Source organism: Leucoraja erinacea, chromosome 9, assembly GCF_028641065.1.
Source record: "Leucoraja erinacea ecotype New England chromosome 9, Leri_hhj_1, whole genome shotgun sequence".
Lineage (NCBI taxonomy): Eukaryota > Metazoa > Chordata > Chondrichthyes > Rajiformes > Rajidae > Leucoraja > Leucoraja erinaceus.
This window is the reverse complement of record NC_073385.1, coordinates 17,371,930-17,395,284: the sequence shown is the minus strand read 5'-3', so window position 1 is coordinate 17,395,284 and position 23,355 is coordinate 17,371,930. Positions and strand designations below refer to the sequence as shown.

The window sequence follows — 23,355 nt, the reverse complement described above, 5'->3', positions numbered from 1 at the left end:
TTCTTCCCATGCGCCACCGTGATTCATTACAGTCCCTTACAACTAATTATTGTAAGAGCTAAGGAACTGGCTTTGTTCCATAGTTCCGTGAATACATTGACACAGGTGGGCAGGGCGGTGAAGAAGGCACTATGTGTAGGAACGAACTGCAGATGCTGATTCATACCAAAGATAGACACAAAATGCTGGAGTAGCTCAGCAGGCCAGGCAGCATCATCAGAGAAAAATAATAGGTAACGTTTCGGGTTGGAACCCTTCTTCAGACTGAAAGATCGAGGTGGGGTGGGGGGGGGGGGACTGGAAGGACTGGGGGCGAGAGAAGGTCAGGACAAATCGGGGCCGGCAACAAATGACCAATGGAGGAGTGGGGTCCGTAATGGCCCATTGTAAGCTGGGGAGAGATGTGTTAATGATAGGGATACTAGTGGAACTGGTAAGGCGACGGGGGGGACGGGAGAGGAGAGAAGGGTGGGGAGGAAATGCAGGAGTTCATTATTAAGAAGGCATTATCTCGTGTACTGAGATAAAGCGAAAAATATTGTTTTCCTAGCTATCCGGATAAATCATATCATGCGTGAATAAACCAGCACCTGCCGTTCCTTGTTTTCACCAATTGGGTGGTGTAGTTTTAATAAAATATCATTTATGAGGTGTAACTAAACTATTGACTTTATGTATTTTGTTTGAAAATGTCAAATGATTAAAGCCACGTCCCACGGTACGAGTTCATTCCAAGAGCTCTACCGAGTTTTAAAAAATCAAGCTCGTGATAAGCACGGAGAATGAACATAGTGGGTCCGTCGGAGCTCGGGGACGTCTCTTAGCGGCTCGTAACGCTAACGGCAGGTACCCGGGAAGACTCGCTAACGGCAGGTAAGCACGGGAAGACTCGTGAAGATTTTTCAACATGATGGAAAAATGTCCACGAGAGCCCCGAGTACCGACGAGTGGCCATTACCGTAAATCTCCGAGTTCGAATCAGGGCAAACTCGGGAGTGCTCTTGGAATGATCTCATACCGTGGGACAGGGCTTTAAGAATGACAGTAGTTAGTCAACAGGAGGGATGTTGTTTCTGTGTGTGTGTGTGTGTGTGGGACGTCTCTCTGCATGAGACGGAGATGTTTAAATGCTTTGTGTTGTTATTCATTCTTAGTAACCACCTCTGCTTTGTTCTTGTCGTTGGTAGAAAATAAACTGGGATGAGTTAGCTGCCAAAAACATCGAAGCCCCGTTTAAGCCGGTCATCAGGGACGAGTTGGACGTCAGCAACTTTGCTGAGGAATTCACGGAGATGGACCCCACGTACTCACCCGCAGCATTGCCGCAGAACTCCGACAGGATCTTTCAGGTCCGCACCAGAGAAGTGAAAGTGGATTCTTGAGACAACATTTGCCTCTTCTCCTTCAGAAACTATAAAGGGAACAAAATGGCTAATCTTTTGCTGAATGGGACATCTGCTGCAAGTTGTATGAACCATATGGGCAGCAATCTAGTAGACCTGCTCCTTCGTAGCGCCAGAGATTCCGATAGACAATAGGTGCAGGGGTAGGCCATTCGGCCCTTCGAGCCAGCACCGCCATTCAATGTGATCATGGCTGATCATCCCCAATCAGTACCCCGTTCCTGCCTTCTCCCCATATCCCCTGACTCCGTTATTTTTAAGAGCCCTATCTAGCTCTCTCTTGAAAGCATCCAGAGAACTGGCCTCCACCGCTCTCTGAGGCAGAGAATTCCACATACAACTCTCTGTGTGAAAAAGTTTCCTCGTCTCCGTTCTAAATGGCTTACCCCTTATCCTGACCTCTGGTGCTGTCAGCGTGGAGTTTGAATGTTTCTCCTTCTGACTGCGTGGGTTTCCTCTGGGTGCACCAGGTTTCCTCCCACATCCCAAAGACGTGTGGGTTTGTAGGTTAATTGGCCTTAGTAAACTACCCCTAGTGTTTAGGGAGTGGATGCAAAAGTGGGATAACATAGAGCTTGTGTAAATGGGTGATCGATGGTCTGCTTGGGTTTGGTTTTAGATTAGTTTATTGTCATATGTTCTGAGCTACAGTGAAAAGCCTCTATTGTACACTACCCGAATGAAAGAAAAGACCATACATAACTACAATCAAGGCATCCATTGTGTACAGTTGAAGGGTAAAGGGCACAACATTTAGTGCAAGATGAAGTTTGATTAAAGATCGGTCAAAGGCCTCCAATGTGGTACTGTAGATAGGAGGTCAGGACCGCACTCTAGTTGGTGAGTGGACAGTGTGGGCTGAAGGGATTATTTACATGCTGTACCTTTCAATTAATCAATTAATTCATTGGCCCTTGCTCCTCCATTGCTCTGGCTGCAGGCTCTCCCTGAACCATAGATCACGAACCACACCAGTTTCCATAAGTACACTGATAACAACTTGTGCCATCTCTCTTACTGCCTCTGCATGTTCCTGATGTTGGGGGAGTCCAGAACCAGGGGCCACAGTTTAAGAATAAGGGGTAAGCCATTTAGAACGGAGATGAGGAAACACTTTTTCACCCAGAGAGTGGTGAGTCTGTGGAACTCTCTGCCTCAGAGGGTGGTGGAGGCTGGGCTCTGGATACTTTCAAGAGAGAGCTAGATAGGGTTCTTAAAGATAGCGGTCAGGGGATATGGGGAGAAGGCAGGAACGGGGTACCGATGATCAGCCATGATCACATTGAATGGCGGTGCTGGCTCGAAGGGCCGAATTACCTACTCATGCACCTATTATCTATTGTCTGTCTCATAATTGTCACAGAGCAAAGAGCCAGCACAGACAAGGTGTCCAAAATGCCACCTTAGTAATGTAATATCTCAGCATAACTGGCGATTATATTAAAGGTTTATCTTTGTACTCATTTGACAGGGCTATTCTTTCATTGCCCCATCCATTCTCTTCAAACGTAATGCTGTGATGACTGATCCCATTCAACTTCACCTAGGAGCGGATCGTCCTGGTAGTACGGCCATTGCTCGAAGTGCTATGATGAAGGTATTTATTATGTGAAGTATCTTTCTCTCTTTGTGTTTGAGTGTATTATTTTACATCACCTTTTCATTGAAACACGTTGCAATGCTGTCAGTTCAATAATAAAAATGAAGCAGAAGCATTGACACTTTGAGCGCAGGAGGATGAGGGGTGATCTTATAGAGGTGTGTAACAATCACGAGAGAAATAGACCCGGGTAGACGCACAGAGTCTCTTGCCCAGTGGGTGAATCGAGGACCAGAGGACAGATTCAAGGTGAAGGGGAAAAGATTTAATAGGAATCCGAGGGGTAACTTTTTCACTTAGAGGGTGGGTGTACGGAACAGACTTCCAGAGGAGGTCATTAAGGGACGGATTATCCCAACGTTTAAGAAACAGTTAGATAGGTACATGGATAGGACAGGTTTGGAGGGATATGTGCCAAGAGTGGGCAGGTAGGACTAGTGTAGTTGGGACATGTTGGCCGGTGTGGGCAAGTTGGGCCGAAGGGCCTGTTTCCACGCTGTATCACTCGAAGACTCTATGACTTCCAGTTTAAGAAAGAACTGCAGATGCTGGAAAAATCGAAGGTAGACAAAAATGTTGGAGAAACTCAGCGGGTGAGGCAGCGTCTATGGAGCAAAGGAAATAGGTGAAGGAATAGTTCTCGACCCGAAACGTAATGTACAGGTGTTGGAGGTTATGGGGAGAAACTTAAATCTTAAATCTTGACCCGAAACGTCACCTGTTCCTTCGCTCCATAGATGCTGCCTCACCCACTGAGTTTCTCCAGCATTTTTGTCTACCTATGACTCCCAGTTTATTCTGTTTGAAGTGTTTTTGTATCCCAGACTTGATACAATTTTCAATTTCTTTTTCCCACCCCCTCCCCCTGTTCCACCTCCTCCCACCCCCACCAAACAGGATTCACCATTTTATCAACACTATGACCTTGATTTAAAAGATAGTCCACTTGGAGAAGGAAGTTTCTCCATCTGCAGAAGGTGTCGTAATAAGAAAACTGGGCAGGAGTTTGCAGTGAAAATTGTCAGCAAAAGGTAATGTCACACCATGATGGTCAATTATCATATTTTTAGAATATTAAGATTCCTTCTGGTCAAGTATTCAATTGATTGAAATTACTAGGTAAACAAAATGGCTGGAGAAACTCAGCGGGTGTAGCAGCATCTATGGAGCGAAGGAAATAGACAACATTTTGGGCTGAAACCCTTCTTCAGACTGATGTAGGGTGAGTGGGGGGTAGAAAGGAAAAAGGAAGAGGAGGAGCCCGAGGGCTGAGGGAGAGCTCAAGAGGGGAGGGGACAGCAAGGGCTACCGGAAATTGGAGAATTCAATGTTTATGCCGCTAGGGTGCAGACTGCCCAAGCAGAATATGAGGCGCTGCTCCTCCAATTTCCGGTGGTGCTCACTCTGGCCATGGAGGAGGCCCAGGACAGAGAGGTCGGATTCGGAATGGGAGGGGAAGTTGAAGTGCTGAGCCACCGGGAGATAAGGTTGGTTAATGTGGACCGAGCGGAGGTGTTCGGCGAAAGGATCGCCAAGCCTACGCTTGGTCTCACCGATGTAGATCAGCTGACATTGAAATTACTTTAACTTCTAGTTCGAGAATATAAGGTCAGGTCGGGGGCAGTTTCCCACACCACCCCGCCACGCATACCATGTCATCCCGTGCTACCTGCTCCATGGTCGGATAGTCGGCAAGTAAACTGTCTCCCCTGAAGAAGGGTTTCGACCCGAAACATCGCCTATTTCCTTCGCTCCATAGATGCTGCCTCACCTGCTGAGTTTCTCCAGCATTTTTGTCTACCTTTGTAAACCGTCTCCCCCACCTGGTTTGCCAGGTGAGGAGGGGGCTGTGGACCTCCAGCAGGACCAAAAACAAGACCTGTCAAAGGGCGGATGAGCTTCTAGCGAGCCCACGACCCATCCACACTTCAGTAGAAGTTGCGATCACTGTCGTACATAGCACTGTAAGGAACGATGATAAAGCACACACACACACACACACACCAACATCCTATACTTCCAGCGGCGGATGTCCGCAGGAACTGGAGGACAGAGACGTGTGGTGCGTCCGTCACCGTTCCCGTCGGAAACCAGCACCACTGCGTCGCGAATGTTTGCAACGATGATGAAATGAATTGAGAATAACTTGTCAAACATAAGAATCCCAAATTACAAATTGTTGGATACATTTCACTAATCAGTAACAGCAAGACATAAAAATTGCTACATTTATTGCGTTTATATTCTGAGGCTTTTTTTTACAGAATGAATGTACCGATTACACGATTCATGATTAAACCTCTCATTTATCACAATAGATGATTGAATTTACAATAACATTAAATTGTCTTTATTGGCCTATATTTTCCTACTAGGCATTAGATGATAACAGTTGTGTTTGAGGCACTTGGCAATGCTGATTTGCAGATTTTATTATTGATACTAAAGTAAGCATTTTCTTAATAAAGGTCCATTTTCTCTCCGCCAATAAAGACCCAATAAAAGTGATTTAATGAAACATTTTCAGATAAAGATTTGTCTTTGTCAAAAAAATGGCTATCAGCTGCCAGGAAAGGGAAAAATAATCACACCCTAGTAGCCTTCTGGTGTTATTAAAATTGCCAATGCTTTTGCTAAATGTTATGTGAATGCCTAATATGTGTATATTTGGGTATATTGCTTTTCTTCATTCTCCCGAGGCTAACTGAGCTCTAAGGACCACATCTTCTCCAATTGATTCATTGCTCACGTTGAGACATCACATTACCACCACTCCGCATTTAACAATAGTGTTGGAGTCATAGAATCATACAGCACAGAAACAGGCCCTTTGGCCAAATGTACATTCAGACCAAGATGCTCCATTTATGCTATTCCCATTTGCCCACATTTGGTCCATATAGAAACATAGAAAATAGGTGCAGGAGGAGGCCATTCAGCCCTTCGAGCCAGCACCACCATTCATTGTGATCATGGCTGATCAAACCCAATCAATAACCCGTGCCTGCCTTCTCCCCATATCCCTTGATTCCACTAGCACCTAGAGCTCTATCTAACTCTCTCTTAAACCCATCTAGTGATTTGTCCTCCACTGCCCTCTGTGGCAGGGAATTCCACAAATTCACAATTCTCTGGGTGAAAACGTTTTTTCTCACCTCAGTCTTAAATGGCCTCCCCTTTATTCTAAGACTTTATTCTAAAACATTTTTCCTGCATCTAGCTTTCAGTCCTTTCCTGCGTCCAGTCCTTTTATCATTTTACATCCCTAGGCAAGATGTCACCAACTGGTTCTTTGAAGTATACAATATTTGTAAGACCAACCATAGCTGCAAGACCAACATCCTCCACCAACTGTACCAAACTGCATTAGACGAATGACGATGCCCTGGAAAATGATGATCACTTCCTATATCTCGGAAGCCATCTCTCAGTGATGGCAGACATTAGTGCCCAAATTTGCCAGCTCCTTCACTGTGGCAGCACAGCCTTTGATCCATTGGGGAAAAGGATGTTTCAAGAGCAGCGCAGCGGGTAGAGCCGCTGCCGCACAGCGCCAGAGACCCGGGTTGGATCCTGACTGTGGTTGTTGCCTGTGCAGAGTTTGTCCAGGCCTCTCTGTTTGTACAGCGTTCTCCCTGTGACAGCGTGGGTTTTCTCTGGGTGCTCCGATTTTGCTCCCACATCCCAAAGACATGCAGGTTTGGAGGCAAACTGGCTTCTGTAAATTGTCCTTAGTGTGTAGGGTAATGTGCGTGTACGGAGTGATCGCTGGTCGGAGCGGACTCAGTTTGCCGAGAGGCCAGTTTCCACGCTGTATCTCTAAACTAAACTAAACTTAAGTTCAGCAACTCATCCTAATATCTGGCCCATTAACCGCTCAGACAGGAGCAATCCCAATGGTGAACCTCAAGCCCATGTATTGAGAGCATGGAGATGTCCTGCATAATCTGCGGAGGGTGCGTTCCACCTCACTACCATCCACCCATCCTGTTGGTCATCATAAATGGGGTACCATTTCAAAGGTTCAAAGTCTGTTTATCGTCACGTGCGCCAATTAAGGTACAGTTAAACTCGGATTACCATACAGCAATACTAAGAAAAGCAACAATACGCACAAGTACATTAAAGTTAACATAAACATCCACCACAGCGGATTCCCCACTTCACTGTGATGGAAGGCAATAAAGTCTAATCTTCACTCTTTATTTGTGCAAGAAGATGCTGTTCCCACATTGGCCTCCTCCGCCACCTCAGTTTCACCAAAACCGTAGAGAAGGCAAATCATCCTCAATCCTGGGAGACCACCTAATATTGCATTTTAATCATAGGCTCCTTTGAATGCATTGACATTCAATACCGAACAACAGGACTAACAAAACATAAACACCACTGATGAAGGGTCTCAACCTGAAACGTCACCCATTCCTTGTCTCCAGCAATGCTGCCTCTCGTCTCGTCTCCAGCAATGCTGCCTGTCTCGCAGACTTACTCCACCCATTCCTTGTCTCCAGCAATGCTGCCTGTCTCGCAGACTTACTCCATCCATTCCTTGTCTCCAGCAATGCTGCCTCTCGCAGACTTACTCCACCATTCCTTGTCTCCAGCAATGCTGCCTGTCTCGCAGAGTTACTCCACCCATTCCTTGTCTCCAGCAATGCTGCCTGTCTCGCAGAGTTACTCCAGCTTTTTGTGTCTATCTTCGGTTTAAACCAGCGTCTGCAGTTCCTGCGAAAACAGGGAGGATGAGACGGAGTTTCTTCCCACAGGCCATCGAACTGTAAACTCTTATCTCACCAGGGACTAATTTACTGTTGTGTTCTGTCTTTTTATTTTTCTTAAATGTAAATACTGGTTCTGTTCTGTTCTGTTTTTGCACAATCCGCAGGCATTACCACTTTCATTTCACTGCACATCTTGTATGTGTATGTGACAAATAAAGTTGACTTGATGTGACTTCCTACCTAAATACCACTGAAACAGCCTAGACATCCTGGCGGGGACAAAGGGACGAGGCTAACTAATTTGTTGAATATGAGTAGATTAATGAGTACTCTGCTTTGATTTTAAAAGAAAGCAATTTTTTTTACAAAGTTTTTAACAAAATAATCACAACCTGGAACACTCCCTTTTCGATCATTGCCTTGCATTCCAATCTCTTCAACATATGGCTTTTCTTCTTCCCCTTGGCAGAATGGAAGCGAACACTAAAAGGGAGATAGCAGCTCTGAAACTCTGTGAAGGACACCCGAACATTGTAAAGCTGCACGATGTTTATCACGATCAGGTACGTCACCACAAAGCTTGCTGCAGGGAAGGAAATCCGTTGACAATTCACATACTCTTTGCGAGAGCTATCCAGTTAAAACAACTCCCCGGCATTCACCTCGTAGTCCTGCACTTATCCTCCCCTTCGTTTTTATCCAGTTGCCTTCGTGAGCACGGCTATTGAATCTCCTGGTACTCCGTGTTTAGTACGGGTGTCAAGGGTTATGGGGTGAAGGCAGGAGCATGGGGTTGGGAGGGAGAGATATATCAGCCATGATTGAATGGCGGAGTGGACTTGATGGGCCAAATGGCCTAATTCTCCTCCTAGCACTTCCTCCCCACGCCAGCTGTGCATTCCAGGTCCAAACCACTTGCTGCACAAAGAAAGATCCCCATTGGATCTCATTCGTTACTTTTGCTGGTCACCTTCATTCTACGGCACTGGGTCCTTGACACAAGGGTCCAGAGTGTTTTTATTGTCACGTGCCATAAGGGATAGGATACGAATTAGGCCATTCGGCCCATCAAATCTACTCCACCATTCAATCATGGCTGCTCTATCTCTCCCTCCTAACCCCATTCTCCTGCCTTCTCCCCGTAACCCCTGACAACCGTACTAATCAAGAAATCCCGAAACAGAACAATGAAATTCTTACTTGCAGCAGCATAACATATAGTACTCACTAGACACCCTAATAAACAACAAAAAGTCGTTCATTATATGAAAAGAAACAAACAATATAGTGCAATAATAAAGACAATGTCCCCAAGTCCGGAGTGCAATCAAGGCAGTTTGTAGTTTTGAATTTAGTTGCAGTTCAACAGCTAATAGTTGTTACAATTAAAGTTTACAACATTAATTTTTACAAATTGATTAATGGTGGCCTGAAGAGCCCGTTCATGTGCTGTATCTCTCGAAGATACGCAAAATTGTAAGAATCCCCTTTGAAAGTCAGTATTGAATCTGCCTAAATCTCTCTTTCTGACAGTGCATTTCAAATGAGATCAGCTCACCGTGCAAAAAAATTCATCCTCATGACAAGTCTCGTTTTTTTACTAAGGATCATACATGTCTTTGCTCTGTTAAAGTCCTTTACAGTTTTGCAGACCTCTATCCAATCTTAATTTCCTTTAGTCTGAGAAGAACAGATTCACTTTGAAGTCTCTCCACTTAACCGACCTTTCATTTCCCTCTCATCATATGATTTGATCAAAGAGGTGCACTTCACTGCATTGCCTGTGAAATAGGGAAAAATAACTTCAATGAGCTGCTAGCATCAAAATGAGGACAGGTTTTAAATGTATTTGCATGTTTGACTTGATTATATGATAACACTTATGAAAGATGTGAAGAAACTGACTTGTACGAATGAAAAGAAGCAAGATCTTCATTGTTCCTGTGAAAATGGTGTCATTTTACCAAAAGTGACTGAAACATTCTTGTAACTATCATCTTAATTTGCTAAGACCCAAAGAGGTCCAGGTGCTGGTTTACAAAACAAAACACACAAGTGCTGAAGTAATTTAAGGAAGAAGGAACTACAGATGCTAGTTTAAACTGAAGATAGACACAAAATGCTGGAGTAACTCAGCGGGACAGGCAGCGTGTCTGGAGAAAAAGAATAGGTCGGAACCCTTCTTCAGGCAGCAAGTATGGGGGCGGGGGGATAAACTGGAGGCAAAAAGTTCAGCCACCTCTACTTTCAGTCTGAAGAAAGGTTCCGATCCGAAACATCACCTATTCTTCTCCAGAGATGTGGCCTGACTCGCTGAGTTACTCCAGCACTTGGTGCTTTTTTGGTCCTGATTAGATTGCATTGGGGTTTTTTTGACTGATTTCCGCCCCCCCCCCCCTTTTTATTTTCTCCTCAGCTGCACACGTTTTTGGTGATGGAGTTGCTTAAAGGGGGAGAACTGCTGGAGCGAATCCGGAAGAAAAAGCACTTCAGTGAAACGGAAGCCAGTTGCATTATGCGCAAGCTGGTCTCTGCCGTCAGCCACATGCACGATGTGGGAGTTGTGCACAGGGATTTGAAGCCTGAGGTGAGAAACGCGTTGAAAACACGATGCAAGAGTGAGCATGGAATTATCACTGGGTGCCTGCCCTGTGTTAAGCTACCATTTCTGCACCCCATCCGTTGCCCTTTCCCCTTCTCTGTATCCTGACTGGGTTCTTGTTCTTGGTTTCTTGGTCCTCCAAAATATTCCAAATGGAATTTAAACTGGAGGTGGTGGAGGGAAGACTTAAGCCAGAAAGGGTTTTTGGGAAGAAAAAGCTACCTTAAATTTAGTTGTATCTGGTTGGGTAACTATGGTAGGGTGAAGATTATTCCATGCTTTAATTGTGCGGGGGGGAAGAACGAATTGCTGTACACATCTGTCTTGGTAGCTGGGATCTCAAATTGGATCGAATGCCCACGTCTGCTCCTAATTGGTTTGGGTTTGGTGTAGGTTTTGTATTCGATGTCGAGCTGACCATTTAACATTTTGTAAAAACAGGTCAAACGGTGAGCTTCACGTCTGTCTTGGAGAGGGTTCCACCCCAGAGAATTCAGAAGTTTGGTAACACTCGCTTCTCTCTCATAGGTGTTAGTAACAAATCGAGCTGCCTGTCTTTGGACACGTTCGATGGAAGAAATGTTTTTATTTGTGTATGGGTCCCATGCTGCAACTGCGTAGTTCAAATGAGGTCTAACGAGGGTGAAGTATAGCTTCTCCTTGATGGAAGTTGAACAATGATGAAAGTTGCGCCTCAGAAAGTTTAGGACACCTGTTGCTTTCACCGTTGCATGATGAGTCTGACCATTCCAACGCAGATCATTCTGCAATTTGATGCCAAGATACTTGGTTTGTTTGGATTCTTTAAGGGTGGCACCAAGTATATTGTAAGATGTTTCGCCTGGATTCCTCTTTCTGGTGACACGCATGGTTTCACATTTGGAAGGGTTGAACTGCATGCCTCATTGTTGTGATCACTAAACCATTGTATCGAGATCCTTTTGGAGAGCACCTTCATCATCAGCTGACTTAATTGGACGGTACAGCAAACAATCATCAGCACTTGACATACTCCCTACCTCAAATATTCCACCTTTTTTTCTGTAGCCCTACTGCCCTTCGCAGGCTAAGCTAGGGTTTAGTTGAGTGATACAGCATGGAAACAAGCATTCGGCCCACTGACTCCAAAGCAGCCATCGATTACCCATTCACATTCTAATGAGTCTGAAGAAGATTTAGAGTATTGTGTTCAGTTCTGGGCACCGTGTTAGAGAAAAGATGCTGTCCAGAGACGACCTACAAGGATGTTACCAAGGCTAGAGGGTGTGAGCTGTAGGCAGAGGTTGAGTAGGCTGGGACTCTATTCCTTGGAGCGCAGGAGGATGAGGGGTGATCTTATAGAGGTGTATAAGATCATGAGAGGAATAGATCGGGCAGATGCACAGAGTCTCTTGACCAGAGTGGGTGAATCGAGGACCAGAGGATATAAGTTTAAGGTGAAGAGGAAAAGAATTAATAGGAATCTGAGGGGTAACTTTTTCACACAAAGGGCGGTGGGTGTATGGAACAAGCTGCCAGTGGGACTATCCCAACGTTTAAGAAGCATTTAGACAGGCACGTGGATAGGACAGGTTGGAAGGGATATGGACCAAATGCTGACAGGTGGGACTTGAGTAGCTGGGACACGTTGGCCGGTGTGGGCAAGTTGGGCCGAAGGGCCTGTTTCCATACTGTATCACTCTGTGACTCTCTATGACTCTAAGGATCTCGACCCGAATCGTCACCCATTCCTTCTCTCCAGAGATGTTGCCTGTCCCGCTAAGTTACTCCAGCATTTTGTGTCTATCTTCGCACTAAATCGACATTATCCCACTTTCTCATACACTCCTTACACACACGGGGCAATTTACAGAGGCCATTTAACCTACAAACTGGCACGTCTTTGGGATTTGGGAGGAAACCGGAGCACTTAGAGGAAACCCACGGTGTCACAGGGAGAACGTACGAACTCCACATAGACAGCACCCAAGGTCAGGATCGAATCCAGATCTCTGGCACTGTGAGGCAGCAGCTCGACCAGCTGCACTATTATACCGCCGCCGTGTGCCATGAACACAAATCAGTTTCTGTACATAACTGCATTTTTGACAAATAGAATACTTCATTATTTTAAAATAAATTTTCATTCCATGTCTGTGTTGAACATATTGCTATCATCAGTCAAAAGGTGAACAAAACAATTACTTTGCAGCCAACTGATTAAAGAACTCATAGCCTAAAGGCTTGCTGATTTTTACACACTTTCCAAACCTGTTGGATCGGATTCAGTTGTATTGTCTGTCCATGCAGTGCAGATATGCAGTGGTACAATGCTCCGTTATTTGTCACGTGTACCGAGGTACAGTGAAATTCTTTTTTGTATACAGTTCAGTACATGTATCAATATATGTAAGTGCTTAGAAACAGCAATGATAAGCATCTCGGACACAGTACAGGTGTATAGCCATTATACACTGAGGCAGTATGCAGAGTCGCCAGTTTTTGGTGCCTATGAGAATGCAGGGTGACTTGGACAGGTTGGGTGAGTGGGCAGATGCATGGCAGATGGGGTTTAATGTGGATAAATGTGAGGTTATTCACTGGTATCAAAAACAGGAAGGCAGAATACTATCTAAATGGCGTCAGTTTGGGAAAAGGGGAAGTACAACGGGATCTGGGGGTTCTTGTTCATCAGTATGAAAGTAAGCATGCAGGTACAGCAGGCAGTGAAGAAAGCGAATGGCATGTTGGCCTTCATAACAAGAGGAGTCGAGTATAGGAGCAAAGAGGTCTTTCTGCAGTTGTACAGAGCCCTAGTGAGACTACACCTGGAGTATTGTGTGCAGTTTTGGTCCCCTAATTTGAGGATGGACATTCTTGCTATTGAGGGAGTGCAGCGTAGGTTCACAAGGTTAATTCCCGGGATAGCGGGACTGTCAAATGCCCAGAGAATGGAGCGGCTGGACTTGTACACTCTGGAGTTTAGAAGGATGAGAGGTTATCTCATTGAAACATATAAAATTGTTAAGGGTTTGGACACACCAGAAGCAGGATTGTAACTGTAATTGTAATCTTTTTTTTTTCACTTATTAACGACAGCAACAAAAAGATTTTCACTGTACCTCGGTGCACGTGACAATAATAAACTAAACTAAACAATTAACATGGCCCAGAATTAGCAGCCTCTTCCTAAACCCTTCCGCTTTGCAACTTTTTTTCCTTACAACCATCTCAAAATGTGTCCCCTCAACAATATCTCCATCTCCTCTCTTTCTCTCAGGCCTCGGCTTAATGACAATTGCCTGTTGGTAAAGTGATGCAAACCAGTCAAAGTTTGAGTGTAGAAGTAGGGAGGTCATGTTGCAGTTGTATAAGACGTTGGTGAGACCGCATTCAGAGTATTTTGTTCAGTTCTGGTCACCAAGTTATAGGAAAGATGTTGTCAAGCTGGAAAGGATACAGAGAAGATTTAGGAGGATGTTACCAGGACTAGAGGGTCTGAGCTACAGAGAGAGGTTGAGTAGGCTGCAACTCTATTGCCTGGAGCACAGGAAGATGAGGGGAGATCTTATAGAGGTGTATAAAATCATGAGCGTAATAGATCGGGTAGATGCACAGAGTCTCTTGCCCAGAGTAGGTGAAATGAGGAGCAGAGGACATGGGTTTAAGTTGAAGGGGAAAAGATTTAATAGGAATCTGAGCGATAACTTTTTCACACAAATGGTGGTGGGTGTATGGAACAAGCTGCCAGAGGAGGTAGTTGAGGCAGGGACTGACTATCCCAACATTTAAGAAATAGTTAGACAGGTACATAGATAGGACAGGTTTGGAGGGATATGGACCAAACGCAGACAGAGGGTCGGTGGGGGCGCTGCGAGCCAGCTGCCCTGCCAGCAGCGTGTTGGTCATTTTCTACTTTTTTTGTTTTTTTATTATGTCCCAATGTGTGTTTTAAATGTTTCTTTGTGTGTCTTGTGGGGGGTGGTGTGGGGGGGTAAGGGGGAAAAACCGCTTCGGTCGCCTCCTCCACAGAGAGGCGACTTTTTCCATGTCGCCTCCCTCGCGGCCTAACACAAAGGATCAGTGCGGCCTTACTCGGATACGGGCCCGGGGCTTCAGCAGCGTAAACGTTTTCATCGCGGGGCGGGCGAGCCTTCGCCGGTGCTCGCCAGAAGGGAGCACTCCGATTGCTGGTCCGCGGCAGCCTGGATCCGCGGTCTGCGGAGCTCCAGCTGGCGCGGCGTCCGGAGCCTGGGATCCCTCGTTGAGGACCCCGGAGGAGAAGAGCTCCGACTGCCGGCCCGCGGCCTACAACATCTTTTGAATCCGTGGTCTGCGGTGTTTCTAACTGCGGCGCGGCGGGGACTTTAGATCTTCGACCACCGGCCTGCGGCCTACGTCATCTTGAAGCCGTGCTCTCCGGTAGGGAAGCACCGATTCTGGACTTACCTTGTCTGCACATCTGGCCGTCCGCTGCGGCGACTGCGGAGGGTTGTGGTCCGACCACAGGGGAAAATAGAGGAGAACTGACTAAATTTTGTGCCTTCCACCACAGTGATGAATGCTGTGGTGGATGTTTGTGTTAAATGTGTATTGTATGTTCTTTTTTATTATACCGCTGCTGGCAAGTTCATTTCACTGCACTTTATTGTGCATGTGACGAATAAATCTGACTATTGATAGGTGTAGCTGGGTCAGTGTTGGCCGGTGTGGGCGAGTTGGGCGGAAGAGCCTGTTTCCACACTGTATCACTCTGTGACTCTTTAGTTATCTTTCAAGTACAGGTTGCTTGGGAAGGCTTGTTCGCAGTACATTGTGCAGATTTATGGTCTTCATTTTAAAATATCTCTGGCACGATTTAAATAGGTCACAATGTCCTGTCAAAATGAGAATGACACGAATGGGGACTGACATTATTTATGCACAATTGCTACTACAGCTTCAGATAAGGCCAGTCACAAGGCATCACTCAATAGCTAAAATTTGCTCCCCAACCTACGGCATTCTATCATTATGTACAAACAAGGATCTGCAGATGCTTGTTTACAAAAACACTCTGAGCCCGAAAAAGGATCCTGACCCAAAATGTCGCTTATCCATGTTCCCCAAAGATGTGGCCTGATGCACTGAGTTACTCCAACACTTAGTGGCCATTCTTCTATTATACTTTATGCAAAAACTGCAGCTCGCTGTGTGTGTTACATTTGGATGACTTTGAATCACGAGAGTTGGCTTTCTATGTGTACACAGGTACTGGACACAAGCCTTGGCCCTAAGGCCAAACATGTCCATGCATTCCAAAACGTCTAAGCTAGTCCCATTTGTTTGTAGACAAAGTGCTGGAGTAACTCAGCGGGACAGGCAACATCCCTGGAGAACATGAATTGGTGATGTTTCGTGTGGAGACCCTTCTTCAGACCCAAAACTAATACTCGACCTGAAACATCAGCTCTCCATGTTCTCTGACCTGCTGCTACTTCAGCACTTTGTGTCCTTTTGTGCCTTAACCAGCATCTGCAGTTCTTTGTTCTACTGTTTCTCAATATTCAATAGTCAGTTTTATTTGCCACATACACATATAAGTGCAGTGAAATGAATTTGCCAGCAGCGGTACAATTAAAAAAGAACACACAATACACAATAAGGTTTAACACAAGCATCCACCACAGCATTCTTCACTGTGGTGGAAGGCAACAAAGTTCAGTCAGTCCTCCTCCATTGGCCATAAACCTCCGCAGTCGCCGCTACGGACGGCCCGATGTACAGGCCTTCTCGTCGGCACGGTCGAACATACTCCGCGACTTGGAAGTCCCGAATCAGCGCTTTCCTACCAGAGACCGTGGCATCAAGGTGTTGTAGGCAGCAGGCCGGCGGTCTGAGCTCTTTTCTGGCTGTCCCTGGCGAGGTATCCTGTTCCGAACGGTAAATCCATGCCGTGCCCGCGGCTAGTAACTCCGCAGACCGTGGCTACAGGATGGTATAGGCCGCGGGCCGGCGGTCCGAGCTCTTCTCCAGGAATCCCTGAAGAGGGATCTCAGGCTCCAGACACCGCGCCCGCGGTTAGAAGCTCCGCAGACCGCGGCTTCAGGATGTAACAATCCACGGGCCAGCGAGCGCAGCACTCCCATCTAGACACCCCGGCAAGGGCTCGCCTGCTCCGTGATTAAAAGTCCACGCTGCGCCCGCTGCTGAAACCCCGGGCCCAACTCCGGGAAAGGCCACTCCAATCCATGGTATTAGGCCGCGAGGTAGGCGACATGGTAAAAAGTCGCCTCTCCATGGAGAAGGCGACCGAATGCGGTTCCCCCCCCCCCCCTTACCCCCTCACCACCCCCCCACACAAGACACACCAAGAGACACTAAAACATACATTTGGACACACTAAAAAAAACAAAAAAGTAAAAATAACAGATACGCTGCTGGTTTACTCCATGTGTTTTCTCCATTTGTTTGTGTTTGATCCAAATTCCTCTAAAATCTCTCCTACCTATGCAGCTGCCCAGCTTAGAATTGCACCTACCTCAAACCACTTCCTCTGGTAGTTCGTTTCATAGACTTTGTGAGGTAAAAGTGAGATTAAATGCAGTGAAAGATAAACATGTATTCCAGTCATAGAATCAATGAGATGATGGCATTAAATTGAGAAACATACTTTCTATCCCTTAATTACTGCCTCAATGGAACACTTTAATCATATTGGAGGAACAACACCTCATATTTCACTTGGGCACCTTACAACACATGAGTGGCATGAATATTGACTTATCTAACTTCAAATAACCCTTGCTTTCCCTCTCTCTCCATCCCTCCCCCATCCCTGTTCTCCGACTAGTTTGTCCTCCTGATTAATTTTGGTTTGTATGCCACATTGTCACCTTCCCCTCATCCAACAATGAACCATTGTACATTTCCGTGACCATCGTCTGCTTTGCTTATGTGCTCTTTGTACCCTTCCATATCTCTAGTTTCCCCTCTCCCTTGACTCTCAGTCTGAAGAAGAGCCTTGACATGAAACATCACCCATTCATCATGCTGCCCGTCCCGCTGAGTTACTCCAGCATTTTGTGTCTATCTTTGGTGTAAACCAACATCTACAGTTTCTTCCTGCACTTTATACGGCACTGGAATTAAAAACAATGCAAAAGCCGTATGTTGCAAGAGACATCAGATTGGCTGTGCATTCAACTCACTAAATTAAATCCTGCATCAATTAATGAAATGTGTAGAAAATAGGTTTAAATTAAGCTATTCTGTCTATAAAAATAGATATGATTAGCAAAGGATGATTTGAAAGGAGAGCAAGAATTTCAAAGCCTAGATAGCGACAGAGCTATTAAATACGATAGGTTAGATTCTCTTGTAGGAAGGAAATCCAAAGAGATCTGTTGTGAATTAAGTTATTAAAAGATTTTTCTTTTGTGTAAAGTTTTTGGTAGCCTAGCTGATTAAAGTTGTTGACTGGAAAATAGGTCATCCAGAACTGAAATGAACTGTTTCTCTTACCACAAGGTGTAATGCACTCAGGACAATTCGTGTTTTATTCACAGCTGGCATTGGAAGCACTTGTGTTGGAAAGAACTGCAGATGCTGGTTTACACCGAAGATACGCACAAAATGCTGGAGTAACTCAGCAGGGCCGGCAGCATCTCTGGAGAGAAGGAATGGGTATCTTCTATCCAGAGCTGCTGCCTGTCCCGCTGGGTTACTCCAGCATTTAGTGTCAGCCTTCGGTTGGAAGGACTTGCTCTGTTTTGTTCATGGTCCAGCCAGATGTCACTCATCACCTCCCGCTGCATGTGAAGGACAACGCCATCTCTCCATCTGTGTTTGTCTGCACTTCCCAGCCGGGAGGTTTCTCTATGGTAACAAATGCAACTGCAGTTGCAGTACAACAATGGTCCTCACAGGCAGCCTCTCCACACCAGACACACAGAGAACAGAGAACATAGAACAGTACAGCACAGAAACAAAGCCGCCAGCACGCAATGGCCCTGCCGAATATAATGGCAAGTTAAACTCATCTCACTTGCCTGCATCTGATCCACATCCATCCATTCCCTACATATCCATGTGCCTATCTTTATGCTTCTTAATCACGACTATCGTATCTGCCTCCAACATCATCCCAGGCAGCCTTGTTCATGCACCCATCTGTGTGAAAAAAACTTGCCCCACGCATCTTTTCCCCTCCTTTTGTCATCCTTGCCTCCTTTTCATCTCTAACCTTGTCCAACAATCTCCCAATCAAACTTCCTGCATCCATCTATTATGGCCGTCCGAGTCTGCTCCAACCAACCAATAACCCCCATACACTAGCACTATCGTACACACTCGGGGCAATTTACAATTTTTACCAAATTATCAAAGCCAATTAACCTACAAATGTGTACATGTTTGGAGTGTGGGAAGAAGCTGGAGCACCCGGAGAAAACCCACGCAGGTCACAAGGAGAACGTGCAAACTCCGTACAGACAGTGCCCGTAGTCAGGATCGAAGCCGGATCTCTCTGGCGCTGCCAGGAAACAGCTCTACAAATGTGCTTTGTGTTTTATGAAACACTGGGTCCAGTTTGGATGTGTCCTAGATTGCTCATGGAAGATAGGGTGAACATAGTGGATGAAGTGGGCATAATCCTTCAATCCTCCTGAGGTAGAAAATACAACAAAAAGGACAAAGATAAACTTAACATCTAGGCCTTTCTTTACAAACCTAAATTAAATCTCCCCTCTCTGTGCTGATGCCATAGAACACAGCTCCAAGGTGGGCACTCTTCAACTAGCAAAACTTCTTGCAACAATAACTCTCCAACCTTATTTCTTAAGAGCCTGTCCCACTTGGGCGACCTGATCCGCGAGTTTGCCCTCGACTCATACTCGCAGCATGGTCGACACGAAGTCGTAGGAGGTCTTCGTAACTCTCCTTCATGCTCGAGAGTGGTCTCCGCGTACTCGAGGCCTCAGCTAGGTCGCGGCGGTTTTTTCAATATGTTAAAAAATGCCCGCGAGTAAAATAAGGTCGCCATGGAAAAAATCGATACTTTCTTTACTCGTAGGTTTAGTCGTAAGTAGTAGTAGGTCCTAGGTAATCAAGGGTAGTCTAAGGTAGTCGTAGATAATCTTCATCATAGTCGAAGGAGGTTATCTTCACTCCACTATTCGGTGTCCAATTTTCCCGCAGCTAGTCGAAGCTAGTCTTCAACATAGTCGAAGGAGGTCTTCACATGTCATTTTTTTAAACTCTTCTAAACTTGCCAATTAGGGTCGCCCAAGTGGGACAGGCCCTTAACTGTCCTCCCCACCCTCTCTAGTGCTGTCACTTCCTTCCTATAGGAAGCCAGAGCCTTCTGGTGCCAGAGCCAGGGCTTCACCACCCTCTGCAAGAGTTTGTTATATAACCGCCCGCTCCCTAATTTCGTAATCATAAAACTCGCAGAAACATTTCAGAGGCAAGGAAGTTGCAAGATGGTGCCGGGAAGAGGTGGACACTGCAGGCTGTTCCGCAAGAGGGTCTATTATGCTCATGTTTTGTACCATTTGACTGGAGAGCGTGCAGAACGAGCTTGTCACTGTACCTCTGCACACGTGACAACAAGTGAACTAAACATTTCCTGTCATGCTCTTCAAAGATTGTTCATGTTTCAATCCGATCACCTCTCTCTCATTCCTGGCAGCAGATTCAGTGATTGCTTTCTTATGAGAATTAATTAGATGCTGATGGATTACATATCTTCAGAAAGGATGTGAGAAGGAATTTCTTTAGCCAGAGGGTGGTGAATCTGTGGAATTCATTGCCAAAGACCGCTGCGGAGGCCAAGTCATTGGGTATTTTTATGGTGGAGATTGAGAGATTCTTGATTAGTACGGGGGTGTCAAGGATTATGGGGAGAAGGCAGGAGAATGAAGTTGAGAGGGAAAGATAGATAAGCCATGGTTGAATGGTGGAGTAAACTCGATGGGCTGAATGGCCTAATTCTGCTCCTGGAACTTATGTACAAGAGTCAAGAGTATTTCATTGTCACATGTCCCAGAGAGAACAATGAAATTCGTACTTGTTGCAGCACAACAGAATATGTAATCATAATAAATAATAACAAAAACTCGGGGAAAAAAAGAACAAACAATAACAGTGCAATAATAATAATAATAATAGTCTATTGTAGTTCATAGGTTATGAGGTTGTAGTGTTTAATAGCCTGATGGCTGTAGGGAAGAAGCTGTTCCTGAACCTGGACATTACAGTTTTCAGGCTCCTGTACCTTCTTCCCGATGGTAGTGGTGAGATGAGTGTGTGGACAGGATGGTGTGGGTCTTTGATGATTTTGACTGCCTTTTTGAGGCAGCGACTACGATAGACCCCTTCGACGGTGGGGAGGTCAAAGCCAGTGATGGACTGGGCAGTGTTCACAACTTTTTGCAGTTTTTGCCGCTCCTGGACGTTCTAAGTGCCGAACTGGACCACGATGCAATCAGTCCGTATGCTCTCTACTGTGCACCTGTAGAGGTTGAAGAGAATCCTCTTTGACATACCGAATCTCTGTAATCTTCTCACGAAGTAGAGGCGCTGATGTGCTTTCTTTATCATTGCATCAAAAAGGGTCTCGACCAGAAACGTCGTCTATTCCTTCGCTCCATAGATGCTGCCTCACCCGCTGAGTTTCTCCAGCATTTTTTGTCTACCTATGATTGTTTTTGTGTTTAGGTTGTGGGGAGGAAGAGATGAGAGGGAAGAGGGTGGGGTGGATGCAGTTGGAGTATTGATCTTTGTGCTGCAGCTTCTGGGTTTCATTTCTGGCAGCGTGTTGTTATTGTTGTCTAGCAATTCACACATCTGTGCAGTTGAGGCGGGCTCCAAAAGGCCGGCAAACCTCACTCAACGTTTTACTTTGATGTGGCATTCCTGTTTGACACAACAGCAGTCTTTGTAGTCGCGCACATAAAAGGCTATTCATTCATCTCAAAGCTGCACCAGTTTAAGGTCAGTGGAGATGATGAAAATTAGTGAGAACACTGAACGTCATGGAATGAGTCTTGCTGAGATTGTGTGGAACCGCAGGTGGGTAGATTCATTGGGTAATTTACAGGTGAAGATTGACAGATTCTTGATTTGGTACGGGTGTCAAGGGGTTCTGGGGAGAGGCCAGGAGAATGGAGTTGAGAGGCAGAGATAGATCAGCCATGACAATGACTGGGGTAGACTCGATGGGCCGAATGGTCGCATTCTGCTCCTATGTTGTTTGCACATTGCCGACCCAGGTGCCTCGGGGGCCAATTGGGACTGATATTGATTCCAGTTTACATCATGTTTTGATTCTAGTTTAGACAATAGACAATAGGTGCAGGAGTAGGCCATTCGGCCCTTCGAGCCAGCACCGCCATTCAATGTCATCATGGCTGGTCATCCCCAATCAGTACCCCGTTCCTGCCTTCTCCCCATATCCCCTGACTCTGCTATTTTTAAGAGCCCTATCTAGCTCTCTCTTGAAAGCATCCAGAGAACCTGCCTCCATTTCCCTCTGAGGCAGAGAATTCCACAGACTCACCACTCTCTGTCAGAAAAAGTGTTTCCTTGTCTCCGTTCTAAATGGCTTACTCCTTATTCTTAAACTGTGGCCCCTGGTTCTGGACTCCCCCAACATTGGGAACATGTTTCCTGCCTCTAGCGTGTCCAAGCCCTTAACAATCTTATATGTGTCCAAGCCCTTAACAATCTTATATGTTTCAATGAGATACCCTCTCATCCTTCTAAACTCCAGAGTGTACAAGCCCAGCTGCTCCATTCTCTCAGCATATGACAGTCCTGCCATCCCGGGAATTAACCTCGTGAACCTACGCTGCACTCCCTCAATAGCAAGAATGTCCTTCCTCAAATTAGGGGACCAAACTGCACACAATACTCCAGGTGTGGTCTCACTAGGGCCCTGTACAACTGCAGAAGGACCTCTTTGCTCCTATATTCGATTCCTCTTGTTAAAAAGGCCAACATGCCATTCGCTTTCTTCACAGCTTGCTGTACCTGCATGCTTACTTTCATAGACTGATGTACAAGGACCCCCAGATCCCCTTGTACTTCCTCTTTTCCCAACTTGATGCCCGTTAGATAGTAATCTTCCTTCCTGTTTTTGCTACCAAAGTGGATAACCTCACATTTATCCGCGTTAAACTTCATCTGCCATGCATTAAACTTCATCTGCCCACTCCCCCAACCTGTCCAAGTTGATAGTCCCGCCATCCCAGGAATTAACCTTGTCTTGCTGAGATTGTGGAACCGCAGGTGGGTAGATTCATTGGGTATTTTTACAGGTGAAGATTGACAGATTCTTGATTTGGTACGGGTGTCAGGGGTTCTGGGGAGAGGGCAGGAGAATGGAGTGGAGAGGGAGAGATAGATCAGCCATGACTTAATGACTGGGGTAGACTCGATGGGCCGAATGGCCGCATTCTGCTACTGTGATGTTTGCACATTGCCGACCCAGGTGCCTCGGGGGCCAATTGGGACTGCTATTGATTCTAGTTTACATCACTAATTTGTATCGATATATTTCAGATTTGCTGACTCTGCGCAGTAAATTGAAGCAGTCAGTTTCAGGGGTTATGGGGAGAAGGCAGGGGAATGGGGTTCGGAGGGAGAGATAGATCAGCCAGGATTGAATGGCGGACTGGACCTGATGGGCCAAATGGCCTAATTCTCCTCCTATCACTTATGACATTAGTTTCCACTACCAGGGGTGGTGCTCGTGACAGATAATTTAGCGTTGTTTAAGAGGCTTTCAGATTGGTGCATGGATATGGAGGGATATAGTTTACGTGCAGGCAGATGACATTTGTTTAACTCGGCATCATGTTCGGCATTAGAGGCCAAAGAGCCTGTTGCTCTGTTGTACTTTTCTGTGTTCCATGTTCCCAAATTGAACAAGATAGGTTTGTGTGCAGAATTCTGGCAGTTGGGATACAGCGGAGTCAAAAGTGTTTAATTATCATATGCACCAGGAATGGAACGATGAGACTCTTTCATGCTGCAGCTTTACAAGCCCATAAACACAACAACACAATG

General features: G+C 45.8%; 1 protein-coding gene across 1 annotated transcript in view; it reads left to right on the top strand.

The window, feature by feature from the left end:
- Positions 1-23,355, top strand: part of rps6ka5 (ribosomal protein S6 kinase, polypeptide 5) — a 177,949-nt gene that overhangs the window by 138,966 nt on the left and 15,628 nt on the right. Inside the window, exons 9-13 of the mRNA XM_055640220.1 lie at positions 1,188-1,349; positions 2,875-3,000; positions 3,901-4,034; positions 8,194-8,287; positions 10,141-10,311. Coding sequence (XP_055496195.1) covers positions 1,188-1,349; positions 2,875-3,000; positions 3,901-4,034; positions 8,194-8,287; positions 10,141-10,311 — 687 coding nt within the window. The remainder of the gene's footprint in view (positions 1-1,187; positions 1,350-2,874; positions 3,001-3,900; positions 4,035-8,193; positions 8,288-10,140; positions 10,312-23,355) is intronic.